This window comes from Pristis pectinata, chromosome 23, assembly GCF_009764475.1.
Source record: "Pristis pectinata isolate sPriPec2 chromosome 23, sPriPec2.1.pri, whole genome shotgun sequence".
Lineage (NCBI taxonomy): Eukaryota > Metazoa > Chordata > Chondrichthyes > Rhinopristiformes > Pristidae > Pristis > Pristis pectinata.
Genome location: NC_067427.1, coordinates 14,406,112 through 14,425,299, shown reverse-complemented (window position 1 = coordinate 14,425,299; position 19,188 = coordinate 14,406,112). Strand labels below are relative to the sequence as shown.

Genomic DNA, 19,188 nt, shown 5'->3' with positions numbered 1-19,188 from the left:
TTAGAATCTTAGAAACTACAGAACATAGTGTTATGCATTATTAACCCTGCTATTTCCTTCTCAAATTTAGCTGCCCCAGATTTGGGCCTTCCACATAATCAAATTCAAGACTTTGCTACAAATGTCCTTGCCGCAATTTTTAATTCTCCCATTGTTCTCTAACACTGAATTCATTATCTTGAGCACCATCCCTGACCATCACAGTGTACAGGTTGTACATATTCTTGCTTCGGTCTCTCTCTGTAGTTAGCATTGCTTTTGACTTGATTGACTATCGTGCTCTGCTTCTGGACCTTACTCTAAGATCATCCTTCTAAACTCCAGCAAGTACAGGCCCAGAGCCATCAAACGGTCCTCATACATTAACCCTTTCGTTCCTGGGATCATTCTTGTAAACCTCCTCTGGATCCTCTCCAATGCCAGCATGTCCTTCCTTAGATATTATACATTTACTACCGACTCAACCTGCAAGTTAACCTTTAGGGAATCTTGCACTAGGACTCCCAAGTCCCTTTGCACCTCCGATTTCTGAATTTGCTCCCTGTTTAGAAAATAGTCTATTCTTTTATTCCTTCTACCTATGTGCATGACCTACGCTGTATTCCATCTGCCATTTCTTTGCCCATTCTCCCAACCTGCCCAAGTCCTTCTAAAGACTCCCTGCTTCCTCAACACTACCTGCCCCTCCACCTATTTTTGTATCATCTGCAAACTTGGCCACAAAGCCACCAATTCCGTCATCCAGATCATTAACATATAACATGACAAGTAGCGGACCCAACACCAAACCCTGGGGAACACCACTAAGTCGCTAGCAGCCAACCAGAAAAGGCCCCATGTACTCCCACTCTTTGCCTTTTGCCAGTCAGCCAATTTTCTATCCATGCTTGTACCTTTCCTGTAATACCATGGGCTCCTATCTTGTTTAGCAGCCTCATGTGCAGCACCTTGTCAAAGGCCTTCTGAAAATCCAAGTAAACAACATCCACTGACTCTCCTTTGTCTATCCTGCCTGTTACTTCCTCAAAGACTTCCGACAGATTTGTCAGGCAAGATCTCCCCTTGAGGAAACCATGCTGACTTTGGCCTATTTTTTCATGAGCTTCCAAGTATCCTGAAACCTCATCCTTAATAATGGACCCTAACGTCTTACCAACCACTGAAGTCAGGCTAACTGGCCTACAATTTCCTGTCTTTTGCCTACCTCCCTTTGGAGTGACACTTGCAATTTTCCTGTCCTCCGAAGCCATTTCTGACTCTAGTGTCAAAATTGTTCCCTTTTGCCCCCTTATTTTCCATGGTTTTAGTGTTAGTCTGTTAAGTATGTCTCTGATACTGACCCAGCTTTTCTCTCCCTCTTCTTTAGTTCCTTCTCTCCCTGCCTGCCTCCCAAAATGTTCATTATAGTTTAGTCAATCACCACTCAGATGCACTTAACCCTGCAGGCCAGTTTTATCAATCAGTGGATTGTTTTCTGCCAATTTTTTTTTCCCCCCTCAAGAATGTAGAATGCTCAGTGACTGTAGTCAACTATCCAAGAAGTTTGGGGCATTTTAGTTCCATCCACTGAGGAAACCATGTCAAATGGAAGTCAAAATAGACCTTGCCCCAGGATAAATTCAACCGCTGTGATTTTGGTAACTATGTCAGCTGTCTGAATCCAGCAACAACTGAGTAATGCATTTTAATTGAGAGTTTCATTTAAGACCAGCTTGGGCATTTCATCTCAGCAGGCCAGGTGCCTCCAGCATCTTGTTTTTTTTCATCTAGATTCCAGCATCTGCAGTCCTTTGTTTCTCTGGGCATTTCTACTGTCTGAGATGGACACCCACTATAGCCACTCCAGGTCAGTGATATGTAGTGTGGGGAAAATGCTAGAATTTGTTGTTAAGGGTGAAGTAACAGAGCACCTGGGAAATAATAGACACAAGAGACTGCAGATGCTGGAATCTGGAGCAACAAACAATCTGCTGGAGGAACTCAGCGAATCAAGCAGCATATGTTGGAGGGAAGAAATTGTCAATATTTCATTCTGATGCAGGGTTTCGACCTGAAGATCCCTTTCCTCCCAAAGATGCTGCGTGACCTGCTGAGTTTCTCCAGCAGATTGTTGCTGGAAAATAATAGATTTGAGCAAAGTCAGCAAGGATTGCTGAAAGGGAAATCATGTTTGATGAATTTGTTGAAATTGTTTGAGGTTCTAACTAGCAGAATAAATAGGGGTGAACCAGATGATGTGTATCTGTACCTTCTGAACCCCTTCAGAAAGTGCCACACAAAATTAGAGTGCATGGTGTTGATGCTAGTGTACTGTGGTAGGTTGAGGAATAGAGAACAATAGAAATAAACAGGTTGGTTGGAGGCTATGGTTAGTGAGTGCTACAGGGATCAGTACTGGGACCTCAGTTGTGCACAATATGTATCAATAATTTAGATGAGGGATCAAGTGTAATAACATAGCCATTAGCTGCAAACTGTTGCTCCCATCATAGGGCCCTGGTGTGATTGCATTTGGAATATTGTGATTTAGTCTATTTTCCCTATCTGAAGAAGGGTATACTTGTGGTGGGGGTGCAGCAGAAGTCTCACCAAATTGATTCCAGGAATGGTGAATTTTCCAGGTCAAGCAGGCTGGGCCTGTGCTCTCTGGACTGAAGAATGAGCAATGAGCTCATTGAAACATATAGCATTCTTAAGGGGCTAAACATGTTTTATTGTGAAATTTGTTGCCCCTGGCTAGAATGTCTAGAACCAGGAAATCATTCAGGATAGAGTTGAGAGGAAATCTTCAAAGTTTTTTTATCACAGATGGCTATGGGTGCTCTATTATTGACAGAGATTGATAGATTTTTGGATATTAGGGGAATCAATGGATGTAAAGTTAGTGCAGGAAAGTTGAGCTGAGGTTAAAGGTCAGCCATAATCTTATTGAATGGGAGAGCAGGCACAGCTGAGAGGTGGGGTTAAGTGGCATATTCTTATACGTATTGGGTTCATCTGATCCATACCTCTCTCTCCATTTTGCTTCCAATAAAATGATTTAAATGTAATTTTTATTTCTTGTTTTATGTTTCCTGCCATGTGAGATTTTTCAATCCTTTATTTAAGCTGCTTGAAAATGCCACAGATGCCCTGTAGAGGGCATTGAATTCAAATGTTGATGCTGAAGGATTAAAAAAATATCCATCGAGAATCTGCTGAAGGTCTGTGACCAACGGAAAGCAAAGTGAGCAGCAAGAGTGATCCACCAAGGCTTTTAAGTTTAAGATTATAATCACTATTCTTTTTATTCTTTTGTTTTAGAAAAGATTCCAAGGTATTTTTCATTTTTCTGACATTTCATTTTGCTGCTCTTATATCTTATGAATAAAATGAATTCATTCTGATACAGTTATGAGGCCTCACACTTCAGTATGTTGAATTTAATTTACTATTCATCTATCCACTTTTAATGCCTAGTTCTGTTTTCCTATAATTGGTGCTATACTCCAGAGTTTAATATTATACACACTTCAAAACTGCATCTCCAATTCAGCAGTCCAAATCATCAATATATGGAGATGGTGAACAGCAGTGCCTGTATTCAATGCCCACTTTTTGCCTGTCTCAGAAAGCTCATAACTCCTTTCACCTGTTTCCTCTCTTGTAGCTATCCTTCAATCCATTTCTGATTCTTGGTGCTTTCTCCACACACAGGCCTTTCCCTTAGCACAGACGAGCATTCCAATCAGGAGCAGGATTAGGCCACTTCAGCCTGTTCCATTCTTCAATTAAATCATGGAGGAGCTGTTTGTAACCTCAAGTATGTATTGCTGCCTGTCTACCTTTGCTTTAAAAATATTCAAAAGACTTTGCTTCTACTGCCCTGTGAGGAAGAGAGTTCCAAAGACCCCCATACACTTTGAAAGAGAAAATTTCACCTCATCTTAGTCTTAATGAGCAACCTTATTTTAGACAATGACCCCTAGTTCGGGAGAAGGTAGGAAATTTCTATGTTGCATTTTGAAGATGGCATATATTGCATCTATAGTGTGACAATGGGAGAGGAAGTGCATACTTAGGAATGGTAGATAAGGATCAATCAAATACCTGCTTTGTCCTGGTTAGCCTTCTGTAAACAAGGAAAGTAGTGAGCATTTCATCACGCACTTTTTGCATTGTAGGTAATCTAAAGGAAGTCGGAAGTTCAGTCACTCATTGCAGCCTCTAATGTGTATTTTTTTCAACAATATTTACATGGCTGGTCCAGTTAAACTTGCTGTTGATGGGAACCCACAATATAGCAATGGTGGGAATTCATTTCAGTCTCTGGTGATTTATCATTTATATTCATTTTTTGGGATTTGGGTGTCACTGGAAAAGCCAACATCTATTGCCCATTCCTAATTGTCCTTGAGAAGGTGTTGGTAAACTGCTGCCTTGAAACACTGCAATCCCTATAGTGAAGGTACTCCCTCAGTACCGCCAGCCAAAGGGTTTAGCAATCAGATGAAGTGACGAAGAAGAACTGGAGTTCCTCCAGCAGATTGCTTTTATCCGACCTCTGCTCTGCTGTCGTTGCCATGGTATTTGTTTGACTGGTCCAGTTGAGTTTCTGATAAATGGTGACCTACTTGATGATGAGGGATTCGATGATGGTAATGCCATTTAATGTCGGGTTAAGTGGTTAGATTCTCTCTTGTTAAGACGTCATTCCCACTAGTTTTATGGCACAAATGTTACCACTCATAAGCCCAAGCCTCAATTTTGACTAGGTCTTGTTGCATGCAGGCATGGTGTGCTTCATTAGCTGAGGAGTTGCAAATGGAATTGAACATCGCAGAATCGTTCCCACTTCTGACCTCATGATGGAAGGAAGGTCACTGATGAGGCAGCTGTGATGGTTGAATGACGTTTGATCCACAGCACAGAAATTCCCGTTGTTGAGGACTAAGTGGATCTAATTTTGTAACTGGGCTTGAGGTAAGTGATGGTGGAGGGGTAGAGTATTTCACTTGTGTCTCAGAAATTAACACAGACATTCCATGCCCCCCCCCCCCCAGATAGTGTTTACTGACAATGATTTTTTTAAAAAAATTTAAATTTTTTTCTAAATTTTATTTACAGAGTGGTAACAGGCCCTTCCGGCCCGATGAGTCCGCGCCGCCCATTTTAAACCCATATTAACCTACCCGTACATCTTTAGAATGTGGGAGGAAACCAGAGCACCCAGAGGAAACCCACGCAGACACGGGAGAATGTACAAACTCCTTACAGACTGATGGGAATTGAACCCCGATCACCGGCGCTGTAATAGCATCATGCTAACTGCTACGCTATTGTGCCGATGGTAGTAGTTAAAAGGAACAAATGAATAGAAAAATTCTGAAATAATAGAAGGAAATTCTGAGAATTTGCTGGTGTTTCTAAAAAAAAGGGTAAATGATTGGGATAGGGTGAATCACTGGGGATATGTACTGATAAAAAGGCCCAGCCCACAGAGCTATCAGGACTTCTGTGAAGGTAAATCAAAAACTAGAGATGCTAGAAACCTGAAATTAAAGCAGAATATGATGGAAACACTCAGTAGGTCAGGCAGCACCTGTGAAAACAGTGTTAACATTTCAGGTCAAAGACATTACATCCTCTCCCAAATGTTAACGGTGTATTTAACCGGAATTTTCCGTTATTTCAACACAGGACTGTCTATTTTTAAAGACTGTATAAATATACTAGATAATTTTCTCTTTTTTTTAGAAATGACTGCATAGAAATGGTCCCAAACTCCCTAACATTGGGGCTCTCAGCTCAGCAGGGGGACTGAAAAAGTTCATTAAAATGGCTGCATGGGTTTTGTTGAAATTGCAATCACAAGTCACCATAGCAACCTTGAGAGAAAGAGCAGCATGGTATGTCAACTAAATGACCCATGGGAGTGCAGAGGGGGTCAACATAAGATTAATGATTTGTGCTTTCACTCAAGTGGTCCCTGTGCAGTTAACACACAGAGAATGCTATTAATTCTCATGAGTTTTATGTTATACAGGATTGATCTTTTGCCTGAGAGGTGAGGTGTTTCCACTGAACCAAACCAACATTTCACTGGACTGATACGAAGCAGTGACAAAGAGCTAGTGGCAATAATTAACAAATCTTGCAAAAATATTATCCCATCACAGAAGGGAGAGAGGTGAAGAACTTTCAAAACTAACCCATGCAACAGGAAGCCGTGTATATCCCCAGAGTTGAAAAGATATGGTAAAACTAATATCAAACCAAAAATATTTAATCAGGAGGAAAACAACAGATCTCTGGAGGTTATATATGGGATTAAAGTAGAATTGGTGTTTCTGTGCTGTATGAATTTATGACTAAAGCTGCTTTCACCAAGAAGTATGATAATGGTGGGCTGTGGTGTAATGAACCTGTCTTTATTAACTGCACTAGGATTCAGAAGGTTGCTGAGAATTCATTTATACTTTCACTCGAGATAATGATGCACAGCTACCAGTAAAACAACAAAGGGCTAATAATAATATTGAAAGTGTTGACGTGAATGCTGACGTGATCCTGGATAGAATAAGGAATTTCTAAACTGCTCAAAAACGCTCAAGGAATGAGATTTTGAGCTCCAATCTTGGAACGTGCCCCAAACATTGGATAGGAGCATTTGCGATGCCAAGATTTCTGCTCTTAGTAAATCAGAACAGGCAATTACATTGGCCTGTCAGTGAACTTCAATCACGCACAAAGGAATCAATAGAGGTACATTTGTAAACAAGTTAAGAGTAGATGAATTATAAAAGGACTTACATTTACATTGTGTGCACCTTGACCGTGGGATGCTCTAAAGCATTTTTACAGCAATGTTTCAGTCTAGTCACTATTATGGAATACCCAGAAACTACTCTGCTTACAGCAAATTTCTGCAGATGTCAATGTGATAATGGCCAGGTAATCTGGCTTTAGTGATATTGATTGAAGAACAAATATTGGCCTGAAAAACACTCCTGCTCCTAAAGAAAGTGCCATGAAGTCCACTACTGAAGGGAGATGAGGCCATTCTCTCAACACTGAACTGGAGGGCCAATGTGGAATCTTGTGCTCAGGTTTCTGGAGTGAGGTTTCAATCTTTTTGACTTAAATTCAAGTGTGCTGCCAATTGAGTGCTGAGTGAACATTTTGAAGAAGTTAGTTGGCTTGTCAATGCTTTTAAAAGTTTTGACTAAATGCCAAACAATAGACTATTTAATAAGAGTCTTTGTAGGCATGGTAGGCAGATTTTGGATTGACTTAGTAATTGGTTGCATTCTCATAGGCAAATAGTTGTTATTAATAGTAATGTTCGGGAGTAGGGATAAATGTTCGTGAGTAGGGATCAATGTTCGGGAGTAGGGATCAAAGTTCTAGTCACCACTCTATCAGCATTGATGGAACTGACCACAGTTTCATGGATGATACAAAGATTGTGCTACTAGGAGCAATAGCTGGAATTTTTTTTTACAGTCATTAATTAATGAAATATCTACTTTTATCAGAACAAACAGGTTATTAGTCTATTTCCCCTTGCTTTATTTAAACTTTTTGTTTATTTTGGGAACCATTATGATCTAACAGTAATCTCATTAAGATATTGTATAGCGGTTAGCATAACGCTATTACAGTGCCAGCGACCTGGGTTCAATTCCAGCTGCTGTCTGTCAGGGGTTTGTATGTTCTCCCCACGTCTGCGTGGGTTTCCTCCGGGTGCTCTGGTTTCCTCCCACATTCCAAAGAGGTACAGGTTAGGACGCTGTGGGCATGCTATGGTGGCGCCAGAAGCGTGGCGACACTTGTGGGCTGCCCCCAGAACACTACGCAAAAGATGCATTTCACTGTGTGTTTCGATGTACGTGTGACTAATAAAGATATCTTATATAGCAACAATTCCCTTGTTGGATGTTTGGTAGAGTTTGAAGTCAATCTGTCCCTCTAAGTTATTTCGCATCAATTCCGTTACCTATATCCAAGAAGCCCCATTGCGGCAATAAATACTGCTCAACTCGATTGAGATTTGCCTTTTGTGTTCTGATTGCAGAGAGATGTTTTGTAGAACTGTTACATTTTTCTCAGTTTGAGTGATAAATTCATGTTGATGAGTTGCAAGATTAGACCATCCTTGGGCGGCAATCGCAACCGATTTCTCAACCAAAGCCATGCATAAACACCAGCGCCTTTTAAAGTGTAACAGGGCATGGCAATCTTCCCCCATCTCAGCGTGTGGGTTTTTAGCGGTAGGTGATACAGGCCTGCAGGTCCCCTGCAGCTCATGGACACACTCCGGCGCTCATGTAACGGTCACGCATATAGAGGCCAAGTAACACGCACGTGTTTGTAACAAGTCTTCCAACATCAGAAACCACGAGGTAGACTACCCGTTCTTCACAGTCTGCAGAGAGTTTCAGTCGCCAGCTGTGAATACAGCATAACCCAACTTTCTCCAGATGTTCGGATCCCGCGGACAGCGATTCAAAGCGAAACATAAGCTGTAAGTGTTTGGTTTATACATTAAATTTTAGTATATATTTGTTTAAAATTATACCAGGATTAATTAACAGTGGTCTGATGGGTTCCAAGTTGGAGGTGGGATCTGATCACATCCGTCTTCTATAATGCCTGCACCCACACCTAACTACTTGTCTGAGAAGTTTGGACTCCGAGTTGGAGCTCAATGCGGCTAACCGAGCCCGGAGCCGGGCGGTGAGGGACCTGCTCCGTGTCACCGAGTCTGCATGTGGGTTAAAGGGGAGAGTGCTTATGTCATGAGAAAGAGCCGAACAAAAATTCCGGGGCATAAGTCTCTTCCTCCCCCCAGCCCTTCTCCATTCTGTACAATGGTGCTGGGGTACTTGGCCATTCCCTGAGTTGGTCGCGTCCGTCAATTGCAAGAGATTCATTCAGGTAGATGGCACCAGTATGTACACTCGTGGAGTGAGTTGTATAACTGTAATGTTTTGTGACGGGAAACGCCAGGCGAAATGAGGGCAAACCTAGAAAATAGCGCTTCCCCACGTCCCATCAAACTCGCATTGCCCCATTGTGTTCCGTGCCCGCTGTTGGTTGATTTTGTGCCTTTTCCCCCCCAGTGTTGCTGTCAGTGCTTTATGTTTGGAGTCTGTTGTATTCAACGTGTGAGGTTAGTGATCCATGCGTAAAAGCAGAAAACCATAAGTACTTCTGCACCGTAATACCGCCTGGTAAGTATATTTATGACCGAATTATTTTTTTGCAGACTACTGTAAGTAAATAAATGTAAGTTCTCAATCTGTCCAATCACATTTTGCACAAGGCTTCATAAAACAGCAATGCTAATCCTAGGCAGTGTGGAGACTGATGGATGAGACCCTGTCAATCAATCCTGATGACCACCTTGCTAAAAGTGACCAAGACTAACTTTATATGCGTAAAATGGGTGGCACAGAAACACAGCGATTGGAGCTTGTGTCTTATAGCTCCAACGGCCTGCGTTCAGTCCTGCCATGCAGTACTGTCTCTGCAGAGGTTCTTCCTCTGACTGTGTGGGTTTCTTTTGGTGCTCTGGTTTCCTTCCACATTCCTAAAAAAAAATGTGGGTTGGTAGGTTAACTTGTCACTGTGCTTTTGCTGTATAGGAGGATTTGGGATGGAGTTGGTGGGAATATAAAATCGGATTAGTGTAGGTGTGCTGGCAGAATGTCAGACTCCATGAGGAAGGGCATCATTACCCTCATCACCAAGCAAAAGGGAGAGAAGGAGGACATCAGGAATTGGAGACCATTTCACTATTGAATAGGGACTATGAGATCCTGTGCAAGGCCATTGCCAACCGGGTCAAGTCTGTTCTGGGACAGGTGATGCACCCAAACCAAACCTGTGCTGTACCTGGCAGGAACATCTCTCACAGCCTTGCTCTGCTCAGAGATACCATTGACGAGCAGGACAGAGGGGTGGATGCCTGCCTGGTCAGCTTGGATCAGGAGAAGGCCTTCGACAGGATATCACACACATACATGCTAGATGTGCTCTCCAAAATGGGTTTTGGGGAGGGAGTCAGAAATAGGATCCAACTGCTCTACACAGATCTCTGTAGTGCAGTTCAAGTCAATGGGTGGGAGATGGATAGTTTCCCCATCAAGTCTGGAGTCAGGCAGGGTTGTCCACTCTCTCCTGTCTTGTTTATGTGCTGCATAGAAATCTTTGCTGAATCCATCAGGAAGGACGAGAGCATCAGAGGGGTGACATTGCCGGGCAGTGGAAGCACACAAGTCAAACTCTCCCTGTACTCTACCATCTTCTGCTCAGACCCATGGTCAGTTCACAGATTGATTAGCATCTGCGACCAGTTCGAGTTGGCATCGTGGGAAGAGTGAGGCCATGCTCTTCGGTAACTGGCCCGACCAATCCAACATCCCCTTCACCGTCAGGTCCGATTACGTGAAGGTGCTGGGGATCAGGTTTGGAGGTGCTGAGGCATATAACAAGAATGGGCTGGAGCGGATTGGGAAGGTAGAACAAAAATTGGGTTTGTGGAAATGGCATTCTCTGTCGATAACTGGGATAAACTTGGTCATCAAGTGCGATGTGCTCTTAGGGCTGCTGTACTTGGCACGGGTGTGGCCTGTTCCTCACTCCTCTACCTTGGTAATCACCCGGGATGTCTTCCAGTTTATCTTGGGTTCCAAGACAGAGTGAATCCGACAGGTCACGCTGCACAAGTCCCCTGAGAATGGGGGCAAAAGTGTACCCACTGTTGCCCTCATCCTGATGACCACCTTCGTGTGTGGCTGTATCAGTTAGTGTGTGTGAGGTTCTACTTGTCCCCGGTGTTGCGAAAGATGGGCCTGGCCCCTCTACCGTGCAATGTCCCAGTCAGCTGGGTGTTGTCACACTACCTGTCCTTTATGGAAGAGTTCTTCCAAGCATACACCTTTAACCACAGGTCCATCCAACAGTGGTCAGTGCGGAATATACTGCAGACACTTTGGGACAGGGACACTGTGGATTCTGTGGGTTTGTTCCCTGAGCAAACAGTCCAAACCATATGGCAGAATGCCTCATCGCCAGATCTGTCCAACAAGCACCTGCTTGGCTGGTGGTGAGATGTGCCTTCACAGTCAGAGCTTTCCTCTACAGACGACACATCATCCCCAATGCATGCTGCCCTCGGGAAGACTACAGGGTGGGGTGGGGGGGGAAATGTTCACGCACCTCTTTGCAGACTGGATTTGCAAAGAGGATGTGGAGACGGATGCAAGGGTCTGTGTCCTGGTTCATCCCCAGCAGCTGCGTGACAGAGGGCTCTCTAATCTATGGGCTGTTTCCGGGGACACACAGCGAGACAGATATCAAGTGCTGCTGGAAGGTCATCAACTTGGTGAAGGATGTCCTTTGGGCTGCCTGGAACTTGTTGGTCTTCCAGCACAGTGAGGTGTCTGTAACAGCACAGTCCAGACTGCAGGAGTACGTGCTGAAGGATGTGCTGAAACTCAGTGCAGCCAATGCAAAGGCTCTGTGGGGAAGGACCACAGCCTAGGGTTCTTCCATCCCTGCACATGGAGGGGCAGAGTTGAGCGGACAAGCCCCTCGAACAAAAAGGGGTATCACCTCAGGGAAGCACATTAGTGGCAATGGTGCTATATTGTGTTTTTTTTTCTCTAAAGCTTTACACTACTGAATGTAACAATCAGGAATGTTAAGCTTTTGTCTTTTGCACTGTGTTCTTCCTTTGTATATATTTTTTTATTATGAATAATGTTTATTTTTGAAATAAGGTTGGCCTGGCCTTGATGGGCTGAAGGGCCTGTTTCCGTGCTGTATGACTCTAATTCAAATATAATTGTATTCCATTCACTGAATTTTTCTGGAGAATTTTCTCCACTTTTATTCGGAGATGACTCTGCAGTCTCTGTCCAAAATTTCATTTTGTTCTTTATACCACAGGATCTTTCTAAGTAAATTTACTCTGTTATGGAGACAAATACAGTTCCAGTTCCTGGAATGGCAGGTCTGTCATATATGAAGGGAATAAATAGACAATCCCTCTTTTTTTGTTTAGAACAATGATTAGTGACCTCATTGGAACTTGCATTTATACAGGGCCGAGCAAGATAAATGCAGGGAGGATGCTTCCTCTGGCTGAGAGCTGCATGGGAGTAGTTGTCTCAAAGTAGGAGTAGACCATTTTGGAATGAAATGAGGAGGAAGTTCTTCACTCAGAGATTAGTAAATATTTGGGATTTTCTATGCCAGGGAATGTGAAATTTCAGACATTAATGGGTTTCTGGAAATTCAAGGTACCAAAGGACATCGGGATAGGGCAGGAAAATGATATTGAGATAAGAGATCAGCCACGATCTTACTGAATGGCAGAGCAGGCCAAATGGCCCTCTTCTGCATCTGGTCCTTGCATGTTTTTGTTTCTGTTCATGAGATGTGGGCATCACTGGCAAAGCCATTGTTAATTGCTCAGTTATTACTTATCCATAACAGTAGACTATTGCTCTGAGCATCAATTTGGCCTCACTCATTGTTTGACACAATGTTGCCAATGAATATTCTGTCTACAAAATCCATTGATTTATGAATGTTCAGTGTGCTAATTGTAGTTTTAGAATCTTTGGGGCTTTTTTGAAGCCTATATCATGAATATTAGCTTCTGTTTTACACCAGTTAAAAACTTGTCACTTTCAAAACCTTTTGTTTTTCAGTTTCATGGTATCCCCCAAATGTAAAACTCCTTTTGTTCAAAGTGGAGAGTGGGATTGGGTCCATCAATGTCACCGTATTCAACAGTTCAAGACTTGCTTCTGTATCCAACTTAACAATCACCAACAGTGGTGTTACAAGTATTGCACAAGGAGCTTTCAATTCTTTCCTCGGACTGGTTGTCCTGATTCTGAACAGCAATAAATTATCTACCATCAGTGCCTCCTGGTTCACCAATCCTGCAAGCCTGGTTAAACTTTCTTTGGTCAGGAACAGAATTCGTGCAATTGATGTGGCCACTCTATCCAACTTTTCCAATCTGGCTGAACTCAATCTTTCTCAAAATGCGATAAATACTATAGCAGACCAAAGTTTCAGGAATAACTTGAAGCTGTCCATCCTTGATCTTTCCAACAATAAACTGACTTTCCTGAGGACAGAGACTTTTGCAGACCTTCATCCCCAGAAGCTTGGCCTCCAGGACAATCCTTGGATCTGCTCCTGTGAACTTGCAGATTTTGCAATCTTCCTAGGAGGTAATTTGTTTAAATTGACTGGTTTTCTGATTCTTGCTGATGCCTGCTAACTGGACAGTATTGGAAATTTAAGTGCAAAATATTGTAGGTGTTGGAAATATTTAGCAAAGCTGTAGAAGTTGAATGTGACTTTATCCATGTATCTTTATTCTTTATCTTTATTCTTATTGTACCTCGACAGAGAACTTGGAACAATTGAATGTCTTACTGGGCGATTTCCGGTTTAGCTTATTGAAGAAAATCTGTCATATTACCCTGTCTGGCATCTGAGATACAGATCAGTTAAGAATTAATGATTTCCTTCATTAAGGGATGTTGGTTGGATCGTTTTGTAATTTTGATCACGTTTTTTGATGATCACAATGATTGATTTTTATTTCAGGTTTCTTAACGATTTTGAAATTCTCCCTGGTGCCAGCGTGGGATTTGAACTTGTGATTTGTAGATCAGTAATTCCTTTCTCTAAATAATTAGATGAGTGGTGTAATTATTATACTACTATTGCACCAAATTAACAATGTGTTTTAATATATCGTTTTTTGCCAAGTATTGAGCATATTCAGGGTTCAGTTTAATAAAGTAGTTGGATGCTGAGGGAAACAAGTAGTATGGAGATTGGTGAGGAAAATGGATTTGAGGTAAAGGATCTCATTGAGTTGTGGAGAAAGGTCGAGGGGCTATTTAGCTATTTCTTGTTCCTCTTTCTTCAGTAATGTTTGTATAAATGCAGAAATTATCCTTGACAGGAATGTAGGTATAAATATAATTGTTTCCAAATATTGAGCAGAAAGGGTTGGAAATTCAAATGCAAAATATTGTAGGTACTGAAAATAGTCAGCAGGTCGGGCAGTATCTGTGGAAGATGTATGTATCATTGTCCTAATTCTAGGTCTGTGTCAATGCCTGGTGGGTTTTCCATTTTTGCTTTTAATGTACTTTATAGTGTTTTGGTACAGCTAGCTGAATAATTCTACAATTAATATTTCCAGGTCTTGTGAATAAATCTGTTCTTGATGATGAGTATTCTGTTACTTGCCGTGATCCTCCCAATTTGCAAGGAACTCCTGTCTGGAATATATCTGATTTTGGCTGCGAGATGAGTTCAAGTACAACCTGGCCCAATCAACATGTAGCTTCTGAGAGACTGCTCCCAAAATTACTTGGGCTGCTAGGTATGTTTTGACAAATTTTTATCATACGCATAGGCTTTTAGTAACATTTCCTTTAAACTTATTTGGTTATCAGCGAAGGGTAAACTTGATCACAGCAGAATGAATTTTCCATCGGTATTATCAATGTCCTTGTGATATTACACAACCTGACAGGAATGGAGGTACCAGCTCACTATCCAGTTGGTGCATTGGTATCTGATTTGAACCAGTGCAACAGTGATATGGTTACAATTGGTGTCAATGTTCCTGCAGGAGGAAATGAGGAATAATTCACTGTATTTTTACTGAAATCAATGGCATGAAGGGAAAACTCTAGTGGTTGGATTTGTACCATATACAAAGGAAGAAGTTTACGGTTGTTGGAGGTCAGTCATCCCTGCCCAGGACATCATTACATGCGTCCTTTAGGGCAGTATCCTGGGCCCAACCATCTTCAGCTGCTTCATCAATGACCTTCCATCAGAAGGTCAGAATTGGGGATGTTCACTGATAATTGCACAATGCTCAATTTCATGTGCAACTCTACAGCAAATGAAGCAGCCCTTGGCTGCATGCAGCAGACCTGGATAACATTTAGGCATGGGCTAATAAGTTGTAAGTAACATCTGTACCACAGACGTGCCACCAATGACAATGTCCGACAAGAGGGAGTCTAACCTAAATGGCATTACCACGCCAGATTTCCCATTCTTATCCTGTGAGTCACAATGGACCAGAAGCTCATCTAGCTCGGCCACATAAATACCTTGGATACAAGAGCAGGGCCGAAGCTGAGTACCCTCTGGTGAGTGACTTACCACCTGATGCCTTAAGCTCTTTCCACCATTCACAAGGCACAAGTCATGAGTGTGATGGAATACTTTCCACTGGCATCGATGAGTATCACACCAACAACTGGCAAGAAAATTGACATCTTCCAGGACACAGCAGCATACCTCAAGGGCACCAATCACACTAAACACTCATTTTGTCCACCCATTATGCATAGTGGCTATAGTGTGTACCATCTACAAAATGCACGACAGTTACTTGCCCCGTCTACTCTGACTGCACCTTTGAAACCTGTGACCTTTACGACCACGAAGGACAAGGGCTGAAGGCACATGAGCTTACCACCACCTGCATGTTACCCTCCAAGTTGTACATTAGCTGTGCCTTCATTTTTGCTGGGTCTATATCCCAGAACTCCATACCCAACACCACAGTGCGAGCATCTTCACTAGAAAGACTGTCATGGTTCAAGAAAGAGGCACACCATCATCTTCTCGAGAGCATTTAGGGATGGGCAACCAATGCTGGCCTTGCCAGTGATGCCTAGATCCTAGAATAAAAAAACTCCTGACCATCGTTTGTTGAACCCTCTTGAAAGTTGGCACTGAGCAGATGAAGGATGTGGACAAGCTCAGGTTGGTGACCTTCACTGGCCCACAATGTAGAATGCTCACTTTGGTAGGGCATGATAAAGCTGGACATACATCAGCAGCTTCAGGAAGGCTAAAAAAAAAATCAGAGAAATTTTCATCACCTAGGATTGGTCCTGAGTATTTTCAGACCTAATACAATACAAAACAGATAGGGACTCCCGAGCCTTCCCCATCACAAAGGTCTTGGGGCCCTCCACTTCTTTCTGGAACAAAGATCCAACCAGCTCCCCTCCACCAACACGCTCATCCACCTGGCAGTACTTGTTCTTACCCTGAATGACAACTTTTGATTCCTCTCACTTTCTACATGAGAAACTCATCTGTGGTATAAGTGTTACTGACAACGAAGCCTGCAATGTTTCCATCTCCAATTTCAAGCACTCATAAGATTTTTAGTTGAAAGTGAGAGTGAAAATCAAATGTTCCAGACTCTCCTATTGGGGCTATTGGATTGTTCAGGACAGTGAGTGTGAGGGATGGGCAGAGGTGTGCAGCATACACGTATCCCAGCCTCTTTGCTGCATTCACCTTACCCAAATGACATCAATGATAACAGAAAAAGGAAAGATGTTTCCCTTGTTCCATCTGTTTTACACCCATGTGCTAGAGGAGAAAGATAAGCCTGAAAAACTTTGTTTATTCTTTGCAAATTTTCCTTTCGGGTACTGGGACTCCTTTTACCCTGGAAAGTGACGGAAGGACCTTTAAGTCTCATGCATTCTCACTTTGCCCCTATTATATGCTTCTTCACAGGGCTGCTCTTCGTTCTCCTTCTATTAGTTCTTCTGCTGTTGAAAAGGAAACATGAAAAGAAGCAGATAATACCAGGAAGGCAAACAAGCAATAAACATGAGAATGACCCCCAAAAGGAGGCTCCTAAAGAAAAATCTAATACAGAAGTGCAGGCAGTCAATTCAGTGTCAGGAGTGGATGTGAACAATAAACACACAGCATCAGTAATAGCAGGGGTTCAACAGGTAAATGAAATTCCTCCCAAGGATCTGCCTGAATTAACTTACTGTAGTCAAGAGATATCAAATATATATGCATCAACATCTCAGTTGTTTACTGAGGACTGGGAGAGTGTAAAAAACAAGGGCGTCACAAGTAAACAGGAAAAGGCAACATGTGACGACGGTCCATCCTCAGTGGTCTTTGAAAATCAGTCAACAGGAGTTCTTGATTATGGAACAGTGAGCAATTCAAAAGCATTGGCTATGTCATCCTTCCAGAACCAGGCAGGGTCTGATGTAACAAAATGGAATAGGAACGGAAATGGCAAACCTGTTGGAACGATCATACCATTGCCCAAAATGGCTACTGACAATAATGTGAATCCAGATGATAACCTGGCTATAACTACTACAGTGGTGAGTAGTAGGCATGATGTAGTGAGAAATTCACTGGCAAGAGAAAAATTAAACAAAGAAGTTTCTGGCGAGTTGTATGATTCAAGCATCAGTTTAATGAATAGTGTGACTGAAAGACAACGTGGCAAGGAAAGTGAAATGCCTGAGCAAAATGGAAGTCAAGGAAATATTGCACAAGTTGAAACAAGAGTTGTGGATGACAGAAGAAGGGAATCAAGACTAAAGAACGATGAGAATAGTATGAAGTGCTCTTCTGGAGTAGGCAACCCTACGTCATTGATAAGGGGGGATTTATCAACAACTAAAAGAGTGAAAAGAGGCCAGATCAGCTCCGAGGCTGTAATCCTTTCAGGCTCGAGACGTGGTCCAGTCACACCAAACAATGAAACAGCTGTTAATACAAGCTCACCAACCAAAGGTGACCTTCCTTGGGGCAGTGACTATGGATATGTTAACCTTTTGCATGAAATTGTGGAAAATCAAGGACGCCGTACCAGAGAGCGTTGGAAACAAAGTCACCGATTCAAAATAACACATCAAGTTTGATACTTTTCAGACCCTGGCTAGTAGCCTGAGGTTGCAAACTCTGACTTGAGCCTCGTAGTTCTTGAGATGAGACGTTGTCCATATTTGTGTCCAATCATACAATGACTAATCTTGAATTATCCTGATAGTCCCTCGGGATGGTATGAGTTAGGATAGGGCTGCAGTATTTTGAATGTTCTAAAATTTATGGAGGATGTACATATGAATATGTAAGTGTACACATTAGGAGCAGGATTAGACCATTCAGCCTCTTAAGCCTGCTCTGCCAGTTAATAAAAGCATGGCTGATCTGATTTAACCTCATTTCTGCATTCTTGCATACCCATGGTAACTATTCACCTCCTGCTCATCGAGCATCACCCAATGCCTTCAAAATATTTAAAGACTCTGTTTCCACTGTCCTCTGAGGAAGAGAGTTGCAAAGACTCTTGACCTTCTAAGAGGAAAAGAATTGCCTCCTGTTTGCCTTAAATGGGTTACCCATAATACTCAAACAATGACCCCCCAGACCTAGGTTCTCCCACAGGTGGAAATTCTCCCCACATCCACCCTGTCAAGATCTTCAGGATCTTGTTTGTTTCAGTCAAACATGTGACGCTTGACCAGAGCACATTGGATTTCCACTGGATACTTGGGTTTTCTCCCACATTCCCAACAATGTGCTGATAGGTTAATTAGATTTCTGTAAATTACCTCTAGTGCAGGTAAGTGGCAAAAGGATCAAACGGAGTTGATGGTTGCATGAGAGAGAATAAGCTGCAGGGTTATAGGGAAATAATGGAGGGATTGGGTCAGTAGGATTGCTCTGTTAGAACCACCATAAGATTGCCTAAATGGCCACCTCGGGTGTTATAACAAAGTAACTTCAAAACATTGGGATGATTCCCTCAAATTTGCTGCTTTATTCTGGCAGCATAAACTTATTACTTCAAAATGTCAAAAACTAATCTGAAATCTTCAACATGCTTTGAATTTAAATGGCTCCTATCAATTCTTAGATAAATGTTTGGCTTTTTAGAAGAAGAATCCCAGCAACTTTGGCAGTTTATCTACTCCTTAGCGTCACAAGCAAAATAGACATATGCCAACACTGCATCCGTATGTTAACATTCATCAACAGAGATTTAATATGCAGCATGTGTCCTGCTGATTTTTCAAAATGTCTGAAAGTGTTTGGAACATACAGTCTTTAGCTCCTCACCTTTCAACATATGGTAAGTGATTCATGATTACTTTTTTTTATTCACTTATGGGATCTGGTGTCATTGAACTTTTTTACCTGGCCATTTTAGAGAGCTGTTGTTGAGGCGTACACTGTTGTGAAGCTGAAGTTGAATATTTTCCAGTCGGGTTAAGGATAGAAGATTCACTTTTCTGCGGGTTTTTACAATAAATCAGTAATTTCATGGTCATTCTCGACCTTCTGAGATCGCCTCAT

The 19,188-nt window shown here is 42.2% G+C and overlaps 1 protein-coding gene across 1 annotated transcript; it reads left to right on the top strand.

The window, feature by feature from the left end:
- The first annotated feature begins 8,416 nt into the window (after window positions 1–8,416).
- LOC127581955 (uncharacterized) lies at window positions 8,417–18,571 on the top strand. Its single transcript, XM_052036746.1, has 5 exons — window positions 8,417–8,506; window positions 9,105–9,215; window positions 12,705–13,238; window positions 14,228–14,410; window positions 16,588–18,571. The coding sequence occupies exons 4-5, from the start codon at window positions 14,335–14,337 to the stop codon at window positions 17,748–17,750; spliced, it is 1,239 nt and encodes a 412-aa protein (XP_051892706.1). The 5' UTR covers window positions 8,417–8,506; window positions 9,105–9,215; window positions 12,705–13,238; window positions 14,228–14,334; the 3' UTR covers window positions 17,751–18,571.
- The last annotated feature ends 617 nt before the right edge of the window (window positions 18,572–19,188 follow it).

Coding starts and splice junctions, on each gene's coding strand:
- LOC127581955 (XM_052036746.1), top strand. CDS start 14,335: ATGAGTTCAAGTACAACCTGGCCCAATCAACATGTAGCTTCTGAGAGA. Junction 14,411..16,587: donor AAAATTACTTGGGCTGCTAG/GTATGTTTTGAC, acceptor GCTTCTTCACAG/GGCTGCTCTTCGTTCTCCTT.